Genomic DNA, 18,930 nt, shown 5'->3' on the forward strand with positions numbered 1-18,930 from the left:
ACACACACCAGGCAGAGGCACACACACACACACCAGGCAGAGGCACATACACACACACACATACACACACACACCAGGCAGAGGCAAGGCTGAGGCACTATCCTAGTGTCGTGCACACTAGGACACAGGAGGAGGGATGGGAGACGGAGACAGACAGGCTGGGAGAACAGAGGCCCCTGCAAAGACAATGGGCTGAGGAAAGGGCTAGAAGTCAGGCAGAAGCCTGGGCAGTCGCTGTCAGGGCAGGAGACGGGGACAGTGGGAGGGGAAGGAGGCAGAAGCACAGAGAAGATTCTCCCTTCAGAGACTATCTCCTATAGGAACTACACTTTCAAGCAGCTCAGGGTTCTGGCACCATAAAGTCCAAGGAATAAAATGTATGCTCATTGGTCATGGTACCTCGTGCTGGTACCATGATTTTTCTAATATGCCTTTCTCACCTGCTCTGGAGTCTTAAACAGCAGGAGGTCTTGGGATAGGGACTGAGAGGCCACAGAGCCTCCTTGGTATGAGGCTATCCTAGTTTCAAATATTCTTTCCTGTGGCCCCATAAGCCAACTGATGTCAAAATCATCAACACTTCAGTGACTTCGAGATGACAGCTTCGCCTGTTAACAGTTGACAGCTTTCCTGCTATACCCTGCAACTCTAAATTACCAGGACACTAGCCAGAGTACAAACCCTAACACACGGCCTTCATCCTAATCTGCCATGAGCAGAGTAGCCTTAGAAAGTCCCTTGGCCCTTTCTCACCTTGAAAAAGGTAACTTCCTGCTCTGAGGAAAGTAGGGACAAGTGCTAAGCCCTGCTCTCCATGCCTAGAGGTCAGCACCTGCCTTTTGGGGTGCCTCAGGTGCCCTCTTTCCCTTCTGCCCACACAGATGGCCTCACTCTGCTCCCCAAGTCTACGGAAGCACCTCCAGAAGCAGGGCCAGGGGAGATAACATTCTAGAACCAGGCTCAGAAGTGAGTGAGACAAGGAGGAAGGATAAATGGAGGTGCCTGCCAGGAGTCCAGGCAGCATTAACAGAGGTATGATGTACAGAGAAACGGGGGATGAGGAAGCTGATGCTTCATCTGATCCTCCATTGCAGCCAGATCTGTTCAGATGTGCTCAGGGGATGCAGGGGGCAGCAAAGAGTTGGAGACTGTGATGGAATTACCGAAGGACCTCGTGCTAGAACACTGTTCTTGGCATCATGCCTCCATTGCTCTTCTGCAGAACCATCTACACTCTGTGCCCTATAGCAAAGGTGGTACCCACAGGGTACCACAGAGGGTGATTCCCAGCTGAACCTGAGCCAGAGGCAATCTCCAGACAGGAGAGACAGACTGGGCAGCCCTAAGAGGAACATGGAGGGGCTCTCATGGGTGGCAAAGGAAAGCTGGTCCACCAGCTAGGGAGGCTGGGAGAGCACGGACATCCTGTCACAGAATGTCTCACAGCCTTGTGTCCCAGTTTGGCACCTCAGGGTCAACAGGGTCAAGGACAGCCACAGCACTCTGTCTAGGTTTGGAAGGTGGGGAGCTCTGATAGTAAGAGGAGATGAACCAGTCCTAACTGGTACTTGGGTCTCTAACACTGCCTCCAAAACTTCTTCTCTGAGTACTACAAAAAATTCTAGCATCCACCAACAAAGGACTCTATCTTGAGGAAAAGATTTTGGTTTGGGGTTAGGGTAGGGGCCAGTGACTTGGTAAGAGGACAGGGAACCATGCCTGGAGAGAACTGGGAGCCCTGACTGTGTCCTCAAGCTGTACCCTGCTCGCCTGGCCCCAGGTAGTGTAAGGAAAGGCAGCTGGCAGCTGGCTCACAGCTACTCACGGTCTCAGGGGCCCCGCTCCACGGCCTCTGGCTCTGTTTGATAGAGGAGCAGGGTTATGGAGGGCATCATCCCAGCTAGGGCCAGGACAGATTGTGTAGTGGTGTGAAGGGCAAGGGGGAGGGGGATGGCAGGGCGTCTGTGTGCAGAAGAATGGGGTGCCAAGGAGTCTGGTCTAGGAGACCACTAGGCATGGGGGTAGAGTAGGTCAGGAGGGATGTGTCCTAGGAAGGGGCAGAGCATGTTTGGACATAGCTCAGGACTGCCACCATGAAACAGACACATTCTTGTGAGGGTGTGATAAACCACAGGCAAGGGAAAACATGGGAGCATGTGTATGACGTCCCGGCAATCATATTCACTGTAAGGCCTCATGTGGCTTTGGGTGGCTACTCAGGGTCACAGCAGGAGGATATACAGTTATCATCAGCCATTGTGTTGCCAAGACCCTCAGACGGGGACCTCGTGCCTGCAGACCCAGGGCAATGTTTGTGTATGAGTGTCTGAGCACATATGGGATACAAATGTCCATCAGAGAGCTTACCCGGACCTCCTTGTAGAGCCGTAGGCAGCTGCTGTTGAGAATGAAGTAGCGATCGTGGAAGCCACCCGAAGGCAGCCCCAGACCCAGGAGGCTGCGGTCTTCACGGAACTTCATCATACCATGCTTGGTGTCACCCACACGGCTGGCTAGGGGAGGACTAGAGTAGGCAAGGGCTACACCGCACCACCTACCGACTCCAGTGCCCCACCTCATATCCCAGCCTCCACATGGAAGCACCCTAGTTTGCTCCATCTGACCTGTTCTGTCCTGGTGCCACCAGGTCTCACCCTGCTTCTAGATGGAGGTACCCATCCACCCCACATCCCCTGCAGACACCACTTACCCAAGTACAACAGCATAGCCTCCATAGACTGGTACTTCTTCACCACCAGATGGCTGTCTATGCCCAGCCCGTGCACAATGGGCAGCACCTTCTCTGCAAAGTGCAGCGGGCGCTCTGTGGGAAGGCCACACCACTGTCACTGGGTCCATGCCGCTTAGTACCACCAAGGGCAAGCGAATGGATAGACGTCACCTGTACACCTCAGCATCCACTAGCATCATGACACACCACCATCACGATCACCCTTCCTATAAGCTAGCTTCGGACATGTCACACCTACTTACAGCCAAAACCAAGTCTGTATTGTCACCTATGTGTCCTCCAACAAGCACTGCCTCTGCTCAGATCAGAAATACTCCAGCTCCTTCCACCCTCGTGGGTCAAATCTGGTATGTCCCTCTGTACTTGTCTGGCACAGTCTGGCCTCTAGCATGTACTTGAACTTCCAGCCAAGCTCTCCCAATCTCGTAACAAATAGCATCTTCTCAAAGCCCCGTTACCAGCCATCCCATGGCCCTGCAGACCCACCAGGCCCTGGGTGGCTGACTCCACCTCCAATCCCACGCTGGGTTTCCTTGTGTCTTGGAAGGCCTAGCCTGTTGCTGGAGCTGGTCTTGTTTCTGGGAGCATTTGTCCAGTCTTTACCAAGTAGCCCTTACTCTTCCTCACAGTAGGCTAAGGCACTCCAAAGCCATCAGTCCTGTCATAGTATAGGGCACATGGACCGTGCCACCAGAGGAACTAGCGCGGACTGGGTGAGGCTGACCCATGTCCAAACCCTGGAAATCTTAAAATCTGATATTAGAATCTCATCCTGAGACCGGCTAACTCCTTCCCTGTTTTTGTGCCTGCCTCAGAGCATGTAACCAAGCAACCCCTAATCAGGTGGTCACAGGCAGTCAGCCAGTCACGTAGCAGCACCTGGACCACCTCTCCATGCTAATGAGGCATCTTAGTACCTTAGCTTTTTTTTCTCACCCTGGATATTCTCACCTCCAAAACTATATAACCCTTGGTTCACATCAAATAAAGTTCAAATGCACCCCCCCAAAAGAAATACGAACAAGCTAAGATCATCTTAGAGACTTGCTTCATTAAAGATCGTTGGAGAAGGCCTTAACACTAAAATCTTTGAAGAAGCTCCCAGTCTCACTATCTCCCAACCAGGCCAAAATCCTGCTCATCTCAGACTCTGAGTCTGACACCCTGAAGGGAAGAGGCAGAACCCAGGACCACATCATAGGCTCTGCCGACAGCCTGTGTTAGCAGTTAGCTAACACCAAGGGAGTTGTCTATTTCCTAGAGTGATCATGGTATTAACATCTCTGTCCCTTACTAGACTAACCACTGCCGGGGGCCTCAGCCTAGCAACTGCCACTCAACAAAAACAGGTGACGCTTGCATCAGCAACACCCCCACCTCTCATCTCAACATCGCTCACTTCACCATAAAAGGCTCCAATTGGCCACTCACCACCACAGTCAGGCTCCCCCATCACAGCCACCTGCTCGTATGGTCACCATCCACCACCCTCTTCACCCCAATAGTATCACCCTACAATCCTGTCATTGAATTCAGCATTGCCCCTTCTGCAAGCAACACCATTCTGTCATCTGGGAAACCATCATCATGGCTGGCACCATCACCTAGACCTGCTAGCTGCCAGTCACCAACAGCATAGAGACCACAATTTTCATCAGTGTGCCAGCAAAAAGTGTCACCTAGAACCTCTGGCTCCCAAACTGCAGGGAGGAGAAATGAAGGTTGGGCTAAAGGCAGTCCACAGCCACTCACCTGCCTCTTCCTTCTCGTTGACCTCAAAGCAAGTCCAGTAGTCCTTTTCCCTGATGCTTACATTGCGGCGGTCGAGGATCTCCAGAGTAAGCTCCTCTGCTGTCATGGATGCTGGGATCTGCACAGACCCAGAAGATCAGCCAGTCCCAAATGGACCAACAGCTTCTGTTTGGCCACAATCTCCTGTAATTTGGTCCCCAAACCCATTCCTCATCGGATCCTCTGAGCCCCGAGATACAAAGAGTGGTGTCTTTAGGGATCCTCATACATCTCTAACTGACTAGCTATGCCTGCCCTGGCACAGCCTGGCTCAACAGCCCCCACCTTAACATGCTGTTCGGTCTCCACCTTCTTCTCCTCCAGGTACACGGTACAGATGAAGTCGCCAGCATGCTGCAGGAGAGACAGGGCTCAGCTAGAGGTCTGGCGGAGGTGGAGCTGGCAACCAGCCCAAGCCTTCCCAAACCCTGGCCTGCACCTGAGTCCCACTGGCAGTGCCAGCCACTCGCATCTTCACGATGGCTGTGACTTCCTCTCTCTGCTTCCTCAGCTCCTCCTCGTCCACCTGGGGAGAGTCGGATGTCACTGCCATCTGAGACGCTTAGCCTTGCCCACCCCTCCCTTCGCCCCCAATCCCAGCTGGGACGCACACTGAATACCACCACATAGTGGTTGATGAGGTCTTCCACAACCTTGCCGGCCTTGTAGTCCTGCCCATCCGTCTGGAAGAGCGTAGGCCCGAACACAATAGCCAGGTTGTGTGTGTTCATTTGGTTTGTGTCTGAGAAGCACTGTACACTGGAAAGACAAACAACTGATAATTAAAGAGCCCAGCCCAGAGCTTCCCAGCCACATTTCCAGTTCATCAGAGGCAAGACTGACCGAGGGACTGAGGTCAAAGAAACAGGGTTGACCGCACTTAAGGAGCAAAAGGGACACATTTCACATCCTGCTCAAGGTATAGGGCTGGGGAGTAAGATTTGGCCTCAGTAACCTGGCCCCAAACTGACAAATACCCCATCCCCCCTTATCATGAAGGACGTAAGCTAAGATACAACGTCCAAGATCAGGGCAGTCACTGGGTGGTCCCCAGGCCCACCTGCTTCCCAGGAGAGGGCAGTGAGCCAGGTTGGGAGTAGAAGAACCTTTCCCGCCCATCTCCCCAGAGCCTCACACTGGCATGACCCTCACCAGTACAGATGGCTGACAAGGGCCTTCACAGTGGCCCGGTTGACAGGGGGCAGATGCACCAAGAGCTCTCGGTACCTGGATATCTTTTCTTCCTCATCCTCGATCTCTGGGTGTGGGGAGATGGACTGGGTTAGAAACTGGCCACCACTCCCCCCTTCCAGCAGCTTTGCCTCTCATGATGGAGACACCATCATAGGCACCTAGCAGGGACAGGGGGTACCATCCTCCACCTCTAAGCAACTCCATCTCTAAAGAGTGACTACAGAACCCAGAAGCAGAGTATGCGGAGGAGCTGGGGCAACCCTTGTCCAGAGTATGATAGGGACATTCTGAGGTAGGTAGGCTGGACAAGGATGGATGCGGGCAGCAGGACCCACCAGAGGCCTCCAGCCAGGCCAGGCGCTGTGCACGAGTGAAGAGCCCATCGGGCAGGTCCCTGAGAAAGCGTTTGAGTGCAGAGGAGACATCATCCACGTGCTGCTCTCCCTCTTTTAGGTGCACAGAGCGTGCGTCCTGCCGTAGGCTGTCTAGCAGTCTCTGAGTCTTAGAGGTCTGACCACACTTTCGATAGATACCCTCTGAGGTCAAGCCTGGGGAGGGAGTTATACCACTTTTTAGAGGGATCCTGGGCATAGGGGTGGGGGTTGGGTGTCACTGCAAAAGGCGGGTGGCTGGGGCTTGGAGGCTGGGCTCACCACACTGTGTGATGTAATCCACACAGCGGTACACAATCACTGGGATGTCCGAGTCCCCAAGCTGCTGCTCTGATAGTGTGTCTCCCAAGCTGGCTGCTGCTTTCTGGATGGCCCCTAGCCAAGCCATGAAGTCCAGCCGCCGCTCACCCTGGATGTACAGTGTCCTGCACCAGAGACAGTCACTGTCCCACCTGCCTGTCCCTGTATCCCACCTGCCCTTGGGCTTCTCCTAGATCCTCGGGGAAGCCAAGGCTCACCTCCTCCGTTCTACCAGCACCAGCACTTGGTTCTCGCTGTCTCCTTGGATAGCTATGGAGGGGCCAGTCAAGATGAGACCCAGGCCTTATTCATGACCCATGAACTGCTCCCTCCTGAGGCCCTCTGGGTCTCACCCTTGAATTCCACCCACCAACCTAACGGGCTGCTGAGACATACACCAGGGACAGGAGAGGATATGGAGGGCAGGCTGGATCATCTGGTCAGGCCATAATAGAATTCAGACTTCTAGACAAGGGCTAGGGGCTGGGGGTGGGGGACTGGGACAAGGAAACCCTAGAGATCAGGGAAGCAAGCAAAGGTCCACATACAAAGCTCTTGCAGTCTCCGGAGCTGCAGCGGCTCTTCCCAGGGCCCCTCTGGGAAGACAGCTCGGAGCTCAGAGCCAGTCAAGGCAAACCAGCCTTCCTGGGCCTGCTGGAGGCTCAGGCCAGCTTTGCAGGGTAGGCGACCAAGACGCTCAAAGTCTCGGGTTAGCAGGTCCTCAGCCAGGGGAGGCACAAACGCCTAGTTGAGGAAATAGTGGGGAGACAACATAAGTACAGCAGAGCCTGCTAGAGATACCCTGTGGGCAAGGGCTCTCTTCCATCTAGCTACTTCCTCTTCCCCAAGGCAGAAGACTGCACGGTGACAGGACTTAGGGATCATGTCCTTTGTACCCATTTGGATGTGTCCTTCTCTTTGGATGTCCCTTCTCTGTGTCCCCAGTGTCCACATAGCTAACCATCTGCTACAGGATTGCATACGCCATAGCGTCTACATTCCCACAGGAACAACAGAGGACTGGTACACCTGGGTCCTCCCCGCCCTGGGCACTGACCCTCAGAAGACAGAGAGAGCTCATCAACTGAGCTAATAAGAATGAAGAGCCCCAGGCTCTCAAAGCACAAGGGGGCTCTTGGCTCTCACCGCTAAGGCTGACCTCTCCTCTGCAGTCTCCCTGCCTTCCCCTCTAGTCTAACTGCAAATGATGACCCCAGTGTTGCCCTTGACCTGAGAGGTCTGTCCTGTGTCTGTTATACCCACACCCAACTCCTGCTCCATCAGAGACTCATGGGGTTCATCCAGAGGGCCACTCTGCCTCTGTCACACGCCTGCCCTGCTAGCCCAGGCCCACCTTGGCAATGCACTTGACCCACTCATGAGCCAGCTCTGCATTCTCCAGCCCAAACAGGTACAGCCGTTCTCCCTCTGTGTAGACCTCAAAAGTGTGCTCAAAGCTGCAAATACACAGACCAGGGTTCATTCCTTCAGTACAACCACGCCTCCATTCACTAGCACTCTCTACTCCTTGCCCTTGTCAGTACCCTTGCCCCGACCCCCAAGAGGTGGATGAACAGCCTTGGGCTGCAACCTCATGAGAGAAGGTCAATGTTTTACAGTCTCTTTGTTGTGTGGACCTGAGAAGGTCCTGTCCTTCTCTAAGCCTATGTCCCTGTCTCCCCAATCAGAGGTTGAACTTCCTAGCACTGGTAGTCTGTGGTTATAGTCAGGGGTACTCACCCATGGGTGTCCAGAGGGGAAACTGCTAGGCATACAATCTCACTGGCCCGGATCTCCCCATTGGGCGTCACTGCCCGTTCGTTTTCATAGTAGCTCAGGACCCCGTCACTCAGGACACACCAGCGCCGGCTGAATTCTGTGGAGAAGTTACACAGAGGAACTATGAAGAAAGGCCCAGGCTAGCTAAAAGGCACTCCTGCCTTTTCCCTGGGTCTCTGTTCTTACCCAACCTATAAGCTCTTCATTTTAACTCACTTCTTGTCTAAGTAGTCACCCAGCTGCAGTCCTCTATACATAGTCCCCAACTCTCCCCTATAGCCTATATGAACTTTTGGCCTCCAGCTTGGAGGCCAAGAGTGATGGCGTCTTGATCCCACTTATCTTTAGATGTTAGATCCCATGCTGTCCCCAGTCTTCAGGGCAACCTGTGTCTCTCAGTTTAGGTCTGCCTCTGTCTGTCTCCTCAGCTACTCCTAGCTTCTGCCTGTGCTGCTACTTCTACCTATGGCTCCAATTGCATACGAAGACTTAGGGGCTATGATGATTTGTATGTGCTTGACCGAGGAAGTGGCACTATTATGAGGTAGGTGTGTCACTGTGGGTGTGGACTTTAAGACCCTCATTCTAGCTTCCTGGAAATCAGTATTCTGCTAGCGACCTTCAGATGTAGATGTAGAACTCTCAGCTTCTCCTGCCCCATGCCTGCCTGGATGCTGCCATGTTCCTGCCTGAACCTCTGAACCTGTAAGCCATCTCCAATTAAATGTTGTCCTTATAAGAGTTGTCTTGGTCATGGTGTCTATTCACAGCAGCAAAACCCTAACTAAGACAAGGGCCGACCCTGTGCCCTGTCTCCTTTGCCAGATACATTCCTCATTCTATAGTCTGCCTCCTCCTACAATGGCTCTGAAGATGCACAAGATCCCCAGTAGAAACAGAAATGGGAATCTGGACCATGAAAGGTAAGAAAGCAGAGCACCAAAGCCAGACAGGCTTCTATAGCTTGCAGCACTAGCCTCATAGCGGCTCAGAGCTTCCTGGCACTCAGGGTGAAAAGGATGACTCAGGGGGGTTATATAAACAACATCATCAAGCAGAGGGAACTGGACCAGGAGCAGCAGAGGGTTACACCATCTGGGAGTCAGAGGGCTTTATCTGGGGTACTGCAAAAAACGGTTCTGAGAGAGGCTGTAAGCAGTGGGCATTATGGTCCCCCAGCATGCTGTCCCTCATCCTATCTGTGTAGCCTAACACCTGCCTTCTGAGAACACTGTGACTCCAAGCTTGTGCTCTGAAAAGCACACTAGCTTGCTGAGGTCTTCTTCCTTCTGCAGAAGTATGTTAAGTTACCAGTGGGTACCAGCACTCCCTAGGTGCTAGGACTACAACAGGTACCATGTATACAGGTGTATACAATCAAGGACTGAGCCAGGTATAGTGGCACTACCTATAGTTTCAGCTACTTGGAAGCTACAGGATGGAAACTTGAGCCCAGGAGTTCAATGCCAGGCTCTGGGTAGCAAAGAGACTTTGTCTTGGGAGAAAAAAATAAGACTAAAAATTCAGATGGAACAGTAAGTAGAAAAATAGTACTGGGGGTTACATGGGGCACAGTATCGAGTGGCTGGGAAAGGCATGATATCCCGGAAGACATGACGTTTTAAGGGATATTTGGGGAAAGCATTTGGGGCAGAGAGCAGCAAATGTAGATTCTTGGTGGGGGTGAATCTGGCTTGTGTGACAAAGCATGGAAGTCACAGAGCTGGGGCAGAATCCAGGGAGGGGAGTCTCTGTGATAGGAGGGTAGGTAGCTCTTGGGTGATGTGCAAGGCCTGTAGGCTGTGCTTGGAGTCAGGGAGTAAATGGAAGGCAGCTGAGATCTGAGAGGGATGGTGCTCAAGTTCAAGTCTTCAACCTGCCTTCCATCCATATCTGGAATATGCCAGAGGCCCAGCACAAGACCACGCCCAACAGGAGCTCCATACAGACTTCAAAAACCTCTCTGCAGTACCAGACTCATGCCCTACCCCAACCAGCCCATTTCTCAAGCACTCACTGTATACAAGAGGCCCTATCCCAGACTTTCCAGGAGGCTCTGCCAGAGTCCACTTGGCACCCTCAGGTCCACCAGCAGGACCAGCCCTAGTTTTCTGGCCCTGCAGCCAGGCTGACACATGCCACAGGCCTGGTCGGGTAGGATGCTGTACTCACCTTCCCGGGCACGGCGGTCCTGCAGAGGCTTGCCGGCAGAAGCAGTTTTGTACAGGAAGCCACTGTGGCTCACAGTTGGCAGGGTAACGGAGTAGTGCTTTTCGAAGGGCTTCACTGAGTCCAGCCGCGGGACCTCTTTGGAATGGAAGGAAGAATGGTAGCACTCATGCAGGGTGTCCAGGAGGTGCCCTCTCCAGATGCCCTCTGAGGCAAAGTTCCTAGGTTCATGGTCACAGCCCTGTTTCCTCAGGCTCCTACTGCTACCTTCAGGATTTTGAAAAGCCACATCTCCACCTCTGCCCACCTGTGGGAGTGTCACTCCATTCTCAAGGCCTGGCTCCAGCCCTGCCCATCTCAGGAAGGCTCCCTGACTCCAAAGCCCACTCCACACTCCTTGTTGGAGGCATAGAGCCAAGCATGCTAGAATGAAGGGGGCTCTCGGCCAACTCAATAATAGTCCCTAGAGAGAGGTTTGTCCCAGACAGCACACAGTCCAGTGAAGTGGGCGGGATCGGTGCTCAGCACCGAGGGGTCCTGCCCCGTAGTCCAAGCCAGCTGGGTGGTCTCTTGCACCTCCCTAGACACCTGGGTTCTCTCCAGCCCAGTACACCCCACCCACCCATGGTCCAAGGCCCAGAGCCCCAACCGCTGAGCCCCACCCTCAGCCTTAGGAAGTGGCCTCAAGAGACCCGGCCTGGGCCATAACCAACACATTCATCCTAGGGACCCCCTCCTCATCCACTCCAAGAATAGGAGCCAAATGGGACCCAACCCAGGTCTATGTCGGAACTCCACCCAGACTGAGCAAACAGGACAAGGCTGCTGTGTAGTTCACACACACATAGCAACACCGACCCACTACACATACACAAACCCCAAAGCCTTAACATCACCAATATGAGGAACAAGAGCCCAGGAAGCTTCAAGGTTCTTCCTGGACCAGAGAGCTCCACTAAGAACCCACATTGTAACTCAAGACAGAGCACACAATAGTCATAGAGATACAGACACTAAAGGCCACCCACACAAAGCACTGACCCATAACCTAAGCATGCCCCAAGTGCCATGCTGCTACCCCAGGGACTACCAGGGAACTTCAATTACAGCTTGGGAGTGGCCTACAAATCCAGGTTCTCAGCTGATTCATGGTTCCTGTTGATACCTCTATAAAACTCTCCAAAAGACCAGACCCTGCTAGCAGGGACCTCCAGCTACAGAGGAGGACAGAGCCACAAGTTGCTTACCTGTGCTCTGGTTATTCCGTAGAAACTCCATCTGCAGAGTCTGTCCGGCCTGCTTGGCAAGAGCCAGGGGTGTGGGAGCTGCTGGGTCCCCTGAGAAGCAGCTGACCCCAGCCCCACAGCCCAGGAGCGCCTGGGTCTCAGCCAGGTCAGTGGTGGTAACTGCAGCACACAGGGCCTAGAGGAGAGAGGGAGGTCAATCCAAGAAAGAGTGGGAGGTGGAGGGGTAGGGATGGAAGGAGGAAAGGGGAAGCAGTCACCCTAACCTGGGTGGACCATGCTCAGATTGAAAGAGACCAGGGCTTAGAGAAGCCAGGAGAGAAGAAAAGAAAGCATGCAAGTCAGAAAAAAGAAGAGGGGAAGGCAAGCCAAGGAGGCTGGGCAGAGGCTACCCAGCTGAGGCTGGGGTCCTAGGCGCAGGCCCTCACCCTGTAGGTCCTGGGACACAGCTGCTGGTCAGGGCACAAGGAGCCCCTGGAGGATCTCAGGCTCCCTCTGCCTTGCAGCAGGGGCAGAGGGAGGGGCTGAGGAGTTGTAGCTAATTCCTCCCACATTTGAATTCCTCACTGCCGGCCCAGCCCTCCCGACCAATGGGAGCCACCACCCTTCTGGCTTTTAGGCCAGACGGGGCTGGGCTGAACTGGGGGCTGGACGCCTGGGTCCTGGGGAGATGGAGGCCTGGTTTCTACAGAGCTCTAGACTCAGCCTGCCTGGATAGGACTGCTTAGAGGACGAGCTGAAGGCCGCCCACAGGTTACAAATGCTTCCCTGCTGCCTCTAAGCCAGCAGTCTGAGCCAGATCAGGGTCTAAGACTTGGCTTGCAATCTTCTGGGGCCTGGGGCCCATATGGGGCCTCATCTAGAATGGGGTGTGGATGGGGTGGGTCAGACCAGTCCAGCTGTTTTTCATGAGCCTGACAGGAAATAGCATCCCCACCAAGTTCACTCCTTTGGCAGGATTCTGAAAGAACAGGACAGGGTGCGGGAGACAGAGGAATCAGGAGGAGGCAGCCAGATGCTGAAGACATGGCACTGGACCAAGAACCAAGCCTGACTCCTCCCTACATTGTTCCAGCTTTCCTTAGGCAGGCCCTACTGCCCTCTGGGCCTCAATCTCCCCATATGTTCACAGCCCTCTAAGCTGATGGCAGAGAGAGAATGGGTTCAAGGGATAATGCAGGAACAAGAAGGCTCAAGAATCCCAGAGGCTCCAGTGCTGACCTTGTCCAGCTCCTCTTGGTTGCCAAAGAGTGGGTGGTAGCGGCGGTACTTGCCCTCTCTGTACTTGGCCTCCAGGTGATACCGCCTGGCACCAGGGCTGCTGCTGGGCTCCAGGGCCTCACTAGGGGGCACGTTGGCAGCCCAGAAGTGGTTCCCAGGGCCATTACCCAGCTGTAAGAAGAGCTGTGGGTATGGGCAAGAGGTGAGAGGGGTAGCTGACAATAAGAAGTCTAGAAACAGACAGACAGGCCACACACCCATTTTCCCCAAGAGGAGGTCAGGAACAGCTGGGTCTGCTGGTGACCACTGTACTCTTGCTCAAGGCCTGGGCTCTGAGCCCAGATTGTCTCCGACAGTCTGATAGGTGAATATTTGAGGTCTAGTCTCTGGGGCCCTCCCTATTGTCTCATCCACCCCTACATCCGGAACTCTGCATTCCTGAGGCTGTCCCAGTGAGGGGTACTGTCTAACCTGTCAGCCAATAGGCTAGGCAGGGATTTTGGGTCTATCTGTTCCTAACATTCCTCTCTGGATGAGAGGGGGGTGACAGTTTCTAGGAAATGTATGTCGGGGCAGCATTAAGGGCAAGCTCACTTTCCCTTCTGACGCTCACGCTATCACAGGCATTTCCTGGGCTCCCCACCCACTCATTTAGAGTCCTGGAGGCTCAGCAGAAGACAAAGCAGAAACTTTTCCCTGCCACTACAGACCCAATCAGAGTTGGCTTTGTTTTGTTTTCCTCCCTGGCCTCACCCTCAATGTTCTCAACCATATCCTAGGTATTCTAATCTTAACTCAGGATTATTCTAAAGACAAATCATTAACAAAAGCCATGCTCTCAGCAGTGGTATACCGAACACAGTGTGGGCATATGAACTGGATATGTTATGAAGTTCCCAACTCAGCAGTAAGACCCTATGTGGCAGGTCCCTTGGTCTAGCCTCCTGCTGCAAGTTCCCTATAACAACAATCACACCAGGGCACCAGAGACGTTTAAAGCATGAGTATAAAGATATGTACACATGTGTGCCTCAAGTCATGCATTACATACACACAGTACACATGAATTCAGGTGCAGTGAAAGCTCAGAGGCTCTGAGTAGTGTGCACAGTGGCAAACCCCCAGCCCGGCTAGGACACGGGGTGGAAAAGGAGCAGACTGGGTGTCAATATGCCGGGCCTAGATAACCTCAGGCACATTACAGCCCAATCCAGGGCTTCAGTTTCCACATCAGAACAACAGCTGAACTGTATCAGGGGTCAGCAATTCTCTAAAAGGTCAAATAATAAGTAGTTTAGGTTTTATAGAACATACACAATCTGTCAAACCATTTTTTTTACAACCCTTTAAAACTGTAAAAACATTCTCAGTACACTGGCCAGTTTGCTGATGCTGCTAAAAACAGGCTTTTCCAAAATCCCCACCCACTAGATTATCACAGAGCTCCCCCAGCTCCAAAGTTGTGAGGCCAGTGAGATGGGGGTGGAAGACAGGAGCTGAGAGAGGCAACCCCAAGCACAGATGATCGAGGGGCACGCCCACCCCAAGCACAGGTGACTGCAGGGCACGCCCACCTGGATGAGTGTTTCTGTCCACACCTTCCTGTCCATCTTCAGGCTCCGCACCTTGGACACTCCAGCACCCAGGCCACGGTGCTCCCCTGAGATGAGGCAGATACAGTTACTCTGGTACAGCTCTCCTTGTGAGCACTGGCTCATCCCACTGCTCCTCAGGCCTGGAGATAGCCTGCAGCTCCATTTTGGCATGGCTCCAGAATCTGGTCACAGTGGTCACTATGCACCAGGTCACCCTCCAGGCACAGCAGACCCTCCCGGCCACCTCCCCTACCAAGAGACTGCTTTGACGTGCCAATCCCTGCTCCACAGCGTCAGCCGTTCCAGTGTAGATATAAATACCTTATCTCTCCCCTGTCATCTTCAACTTCCTGCCTCAACTCTCTTCCCGACCTCCCCCCTTCCATGGCCACGCTTCCCCTGTCATTCAGGTCTCAGCTCTGACATGTCACCTCCTCAGAGAAGATGTCCCAAACAAATAGCACCTTCTCTTCACATCTCTTGTAATTCTGTTTTGATTGTCTCCTGTGTTCTTCTCATCCCAATGCATAAGACTAGGATCCTGACCTCTCGGCTCTAGGATTTGTCCTCAGTGCCCAGAACAAATACACAATAAGAGCTTAATAAAGGTCAGGGGAATGAAAGGGAAGGCTCAGGTTGGAGACAGAGGATGAAGCTTGCTCAACCACAGGTCCCAGGCAGGGAAAGAAAAGGGAGCTAGGGACACAAGGAACACCTGCCATTGCTGTCTCAAGCCCTGGCCCTGCATCTATGCAACCATCTTCCACAGAGAACCACAGTCATCCTGTGTTAGCTCCACAAGCTGACACTTTCCTTATCTGGTCACCAGTGAAGCTGCCACTTGTCTGCACACAGACCTCATGACCCCAGGGCCTGACATCTGCCTTAGAGTCTCACAGGCCTAGGGGTTCTTCCCCAAACTCAGTGACTCACTCAGATCTGTTCTTTCTCCTGGATTCCCACATCAAACTCCACCTCTCCTCTGCAGTCATGAAAAACCACCATCTGAGAGCACTGTCAGCTCTCAGATAATTGAATGCCCAGCATGCAGTAAGCAGATGGCACATGCTAGGCCTTACTGCTTGAGTCAACAGATGAATGCACCTTGGGCCCCATGTTTTTCCATTCCCACCCTCCTCAGCCATGTTATCATGGAGGCTTTCATATGTAACTTTCAGACCACCCTAGAAGGCTCAAGACTTCCTCTCTCCCTCCTGGATGGGGGGTCTCCAATCTCAACTTCTGCCCATAAGCCAGAGTCTGGCCCATAGAGCTGACCATGTCCCTGGGTTCCTTGTCTTACATCCCCTCTGGGCAAAACACTGGCTCCTGTCTCAGCATGAGGAGCCCTGGTGGACCTGGCCTCCTGCATGGTTCTGATGCGACAGGGACATCAGATTCCAACAGCCTAGGCTCACTTACTTGCCAGGTAGCCCTGAAAAAATGCTTTTACCCTCTTTGTGTGTCCCCATCCCTGTAGAGAGAGTATAACCATGAAATGAGGACCAAAGGTCACTCCCAGGACAATAGCCAATAATACTGGACCACCATAGGTATAATGGTGGATCTGCCCGATAGACCACCTGTTGCTCAATGGCCAGCCTTCTGCACACATACCTACCTGCACAGCGCTTGCAGATGACAACGCAGAGATTGATGGAGGCCCAGTCAGGCTGCGCAGCCCCACAGTCAGCACAGAACCTGTTGGGGGCTGCAGCCCAGATGCGCTCAGCCACCTCTGAGGTAGATAGGGCCTCTGCGATGGCTCCCTGCATGGCCTCCAGCCATTGTTCCTTCTCTAACTCTGAATCAGCCGAGAAGCTAGGGACACAAAAGCAGGGGAACTGGTGGGAAAGGGCTTGGAGGGATTTGAGGGTCCGGAGGAGGTGTCAACTTAGGACTGCCTGGAAAGACAGGCCAAAGCAGGTGATGAAGTGGGGTAGGTGTTTAGGACAAAGAGGGCAGCACGACACACAGGCAGAGGACAGGAGAGCACTGGCAGAGAAGACCATGAGAGACAGGTAGGGACAGGCCTGAGAGGCAGAGCAGGCACAGGGCACCCTTAGAACAGCGTGTACCAGCCAAGTGTTCATACAGACAGAAGAGAGAATATAAGGTGTGTGCTGTCTCCACCCTTGACCTACTGCCCATCCCGGCCTCAGTTCTTACTGCATCCCAGAAAGAAGTCCATTAGTGCCCAGTGTATTAACACATGCCTTTAACAGCACTCAGGTGACAGAGGCAGAAGGACTCTGACAGGAAAAAAAAAAGAAAAAGAAAAAGAAAAAAAGCCACAGCCTGCTGCTCTTCAAGATGGGAAGCTCTACCTAGACAGTAAGTGCAAAATTGTCTTCCTTCCTACAAAACTCCCCTGGCTTTTTCTTTGCTGCTGCTGTCACCACCAACCTCAAGTCACATGGGAGTGTCCAAGAGGTAATGGCTATGAGTGAGAGAGGCTGAAGATGGCCTCCCCCAGGACAGCCAGTAGAGGAACTTAAAGGCTGCCAGGGCCTCAGATAAGCAACAAGCAGCACACCCCACTGCATAAGCCCTGAAGGCCAAGGTGGTGGAGGCCCTTTCTGCCAAACATCTATCAGCCCCTGTAAAGTTAGTGACAATGACAGTAACCAGGAAACTTGGTGGCTTCTGCAGCTGACAGAAAGGAAAACCCCAAAGTGGCTGGCTGCTGCTTTTGTGATCACTAAGGATTATGGCAAAGAATTATAGGGCCAATGTCATAGGATATTTCAAATGTGAGGATGGACATGCACCCACTTAGCTCTTGAGGTCAAAGGTCACTACCCTGCTAGAAGTATGGATACAGCGAGGCCCCTGAGACTGACAATCGCTGAGTACTGAGACAGAGACCAGAGGGCCTGTGACAGACACAGAGAGGAGACAGCCAAGGTAGAGTGCAAAGGAGGCAGACAGTGGCAGGCCACATGAGGCAGAGAAGGGCCATGGGGAGATGTCCAAGAGACAACAGGCACACACGCTTTGAGCATAAGCAGGTTCTGCTGGAGAACCCACAGGCTTGGGGTTGGGGATACCACAGAGATTCCCCGGGTCCCAGGCCATGGAGGGTTGCAGGTGCTGGTGGGACACCTCATAAACAACATGGTGGGCAAAGAGAACAGAGCCGGCCAGATGGAGAGGGACGAAGACTTCTGACAAAGGCAAAAGTGGGTGAGCAATGCACCTGCTCCATAGGGTGGGGCTGAGGAAGAGAAAAAAAAATACCAAGAGGATTGCCCCCGAGCAAAGGGGGAGCAGGGGCTCACCTGAAGATGCGGTAGGGGGTAGTGAGGTCAAAGCTGCGCCGGTCCACTTCCTTGACGTTGCCCACGTTCATGTCAATGAAGGTGATACCAATGCCCAGATGGAACTCCTGATGGGTGGGCGGGAAGGGAGGAAGGCAAAGCTGACAGCAGGGCTTAAGGTGCAGGACAAGGAATAGGGAAAGTGGTCCCTAGGGAGTAGAAAGAGCCTAGGAAGGAGGAAGGACAGGAATCTGAGCCGGGACAGAAACCTGGACTACAGCAAGCGGGATGAAGGTAGGGGAAGCATGGGAGCTGAGTGGGACAGAACAGGAGGGTGCTGCTCAGGGACAGGATAGAGATGAGGCACAGGCAGACAGGAGGGAAGAAGGGAAATGCTGGCCCAGTGCAGGAAAGGCTGTCAGGGAAAGTATGGGCTTAGGTCTTAGGCAGGACCAGGGAGAGAGCGGGTGGACAGGAGCGGGGCAGGGAAGGGACCGGGATGGGCATGGGGCAGGGAGAGCTCGGTGGCTGGTAGAGCCCTTCATACCTCCAGATTCTTATAGAGCTGTACTTTGTCCCCAGCCACAGCCACATAAAGCTTATTCTTGAAGCCTCGTAGCTCCAGGCTACCAGCACGGTCAGGCTGCTCGGTGCCTCGAGCTTCCAACACAGAGGCACTAGAGAGCCGAACACGGGCTCGATGCTCAACCACCGCCTGCTGCAGGGCCTGCATCCACTCATTCCGCTCCACTGCAGAAGGGTGAAGGTAATATTTAAATTCAACCCCTTGGGCCTCCTGGCTCTAGGCTACTCAGAAGTCAACTCTGCTAGGAATCCTACTGGTGTGGCCTATCCCATCGCTAGACTTCTCTGACTTGGACAACCTAGGCAACAATGCCACCTAGTGAGGCTTACACTGGGCAAGCCACCACAACTGTTGGAGACTGTATCCTTTGTGCACACTGATGTGTGCCTCTGTGGCCCTGGGGAGTATCTGGAAAGGAGCACCGGCTATGGTCAGTATCTCCTTCCTTCTCCTCCCCAACACGGTACAGGGACAACACTTCCCTGTGTATGATGTATTAGAGAGCACACATACACAGTTCCCTTCCCATTCTTGACAATGTGGTCCAACTTCCAGGCCCTTTTCCCCTACACACACACACACACACACATATACACACACACACACATATACACACACATATACACACACACACATATACACACACA

General features: G+C 53.3%; 1 protein-coding gene across 4 annotated transcripts in view; it reads right to left on the minus strand.

The window, feature by feature from the left end:
* Nucleotides 1-18,930, minus strand: part of Arap1 (ArfGAP with RhoGAP domain, ankyrin repeat and PH domain 1) — a 62,326-nt gene that overhangs the window by 4,863 nt on the left and 38,533 nt on the right. For 3 of the 4 annotated variants that reach the window (XM_028770758.1, XM_028770755.1, XM_028770756.1), the window contains exons 10-30: nt 18,245-18,447; nt 17,719-17,825; nt 16,059-16,258; nt 14,417-14,502; nt 12,843-13,025; nt 11,625-11,799; nt 10,381-10,515; nt 8,170-8,305; nt 7,784-7,886; nt 6,978-7,173; nt 6,648-6,699; nt 6,391-6,554; nt 6,073-6,285; nt 5,696-5,801; nt 5,155-5,302; nt 4,983-5,069; nt 4,829-4,897; nt 4,505-4,622; nt 2,711-2,824; nt 2,368-2,513; nt 1,826-1,858 (exon numbers count right to left, since the gene is read on the minus strand). In XM_028770758.1, the coding sequence (XP_028626591.1) occupies nt 1,826-1,858; nt 2,368-2,513; nt 2,711-2,824; nt 4,505-4,622; nt 4,829-4,897; nt 4,983-5,069; nt 5,155-5,302; nt 5,696-5,801; nt 6,073-6,285; nt 6,391-6,554; nt 6,648-6,699; nt 6,978-7,173; nt 7,784-7,886; nt 8,170-8,305; nt 10,381-10,515; nt 11,625-11,799; nt 12,843-13,025; nt 14,417-14,502; nt 16,059-16,258; nt 17,719-17,825; nt 18,245-18,447 (2,774 nt within the window). The remainder of the gene's footprint in view (nt 1-1,825; nt 1,859-2,367; nt 2,514-2,710; nt 2,825-4,504; nt 4,623-4,828; nt 4,898-4,982; nt 5,070-5,154; nt 5,303-5,695; nt 5,802-6,072; nt 6,286-6,390; nt 6,555-6,647; nt 6,700-6,977; nt 7,174-7,783; nt 7,887-8,169; nt 8,306-10,380; nt 10,516-11,624; nt 11,800-12,842; nt 13,026-14,416; nt 14,503-16,058; nt 16,259-17,718; nt 17,826-18,244; nt 18,448-18,930) is intronic. The other variant, XM_028770757.1, reaches the window with a different exon arrangement.

Source organism: Grammomys surdaster, unplaced genomic scaffold (assembly GCF_004785775.1).
Source record: "Grammomys surdaster isolate TR1022 unplaced genomic scaffold, NIH_TR_1.0 203, whole genome shotgun sequence".
NCBI classification, from domain to species: Eukaryota; Metazoa; Chordata; class Mammalia; order Rodentia; family Muridae; genus Grammomys; species Grammomys surdaster.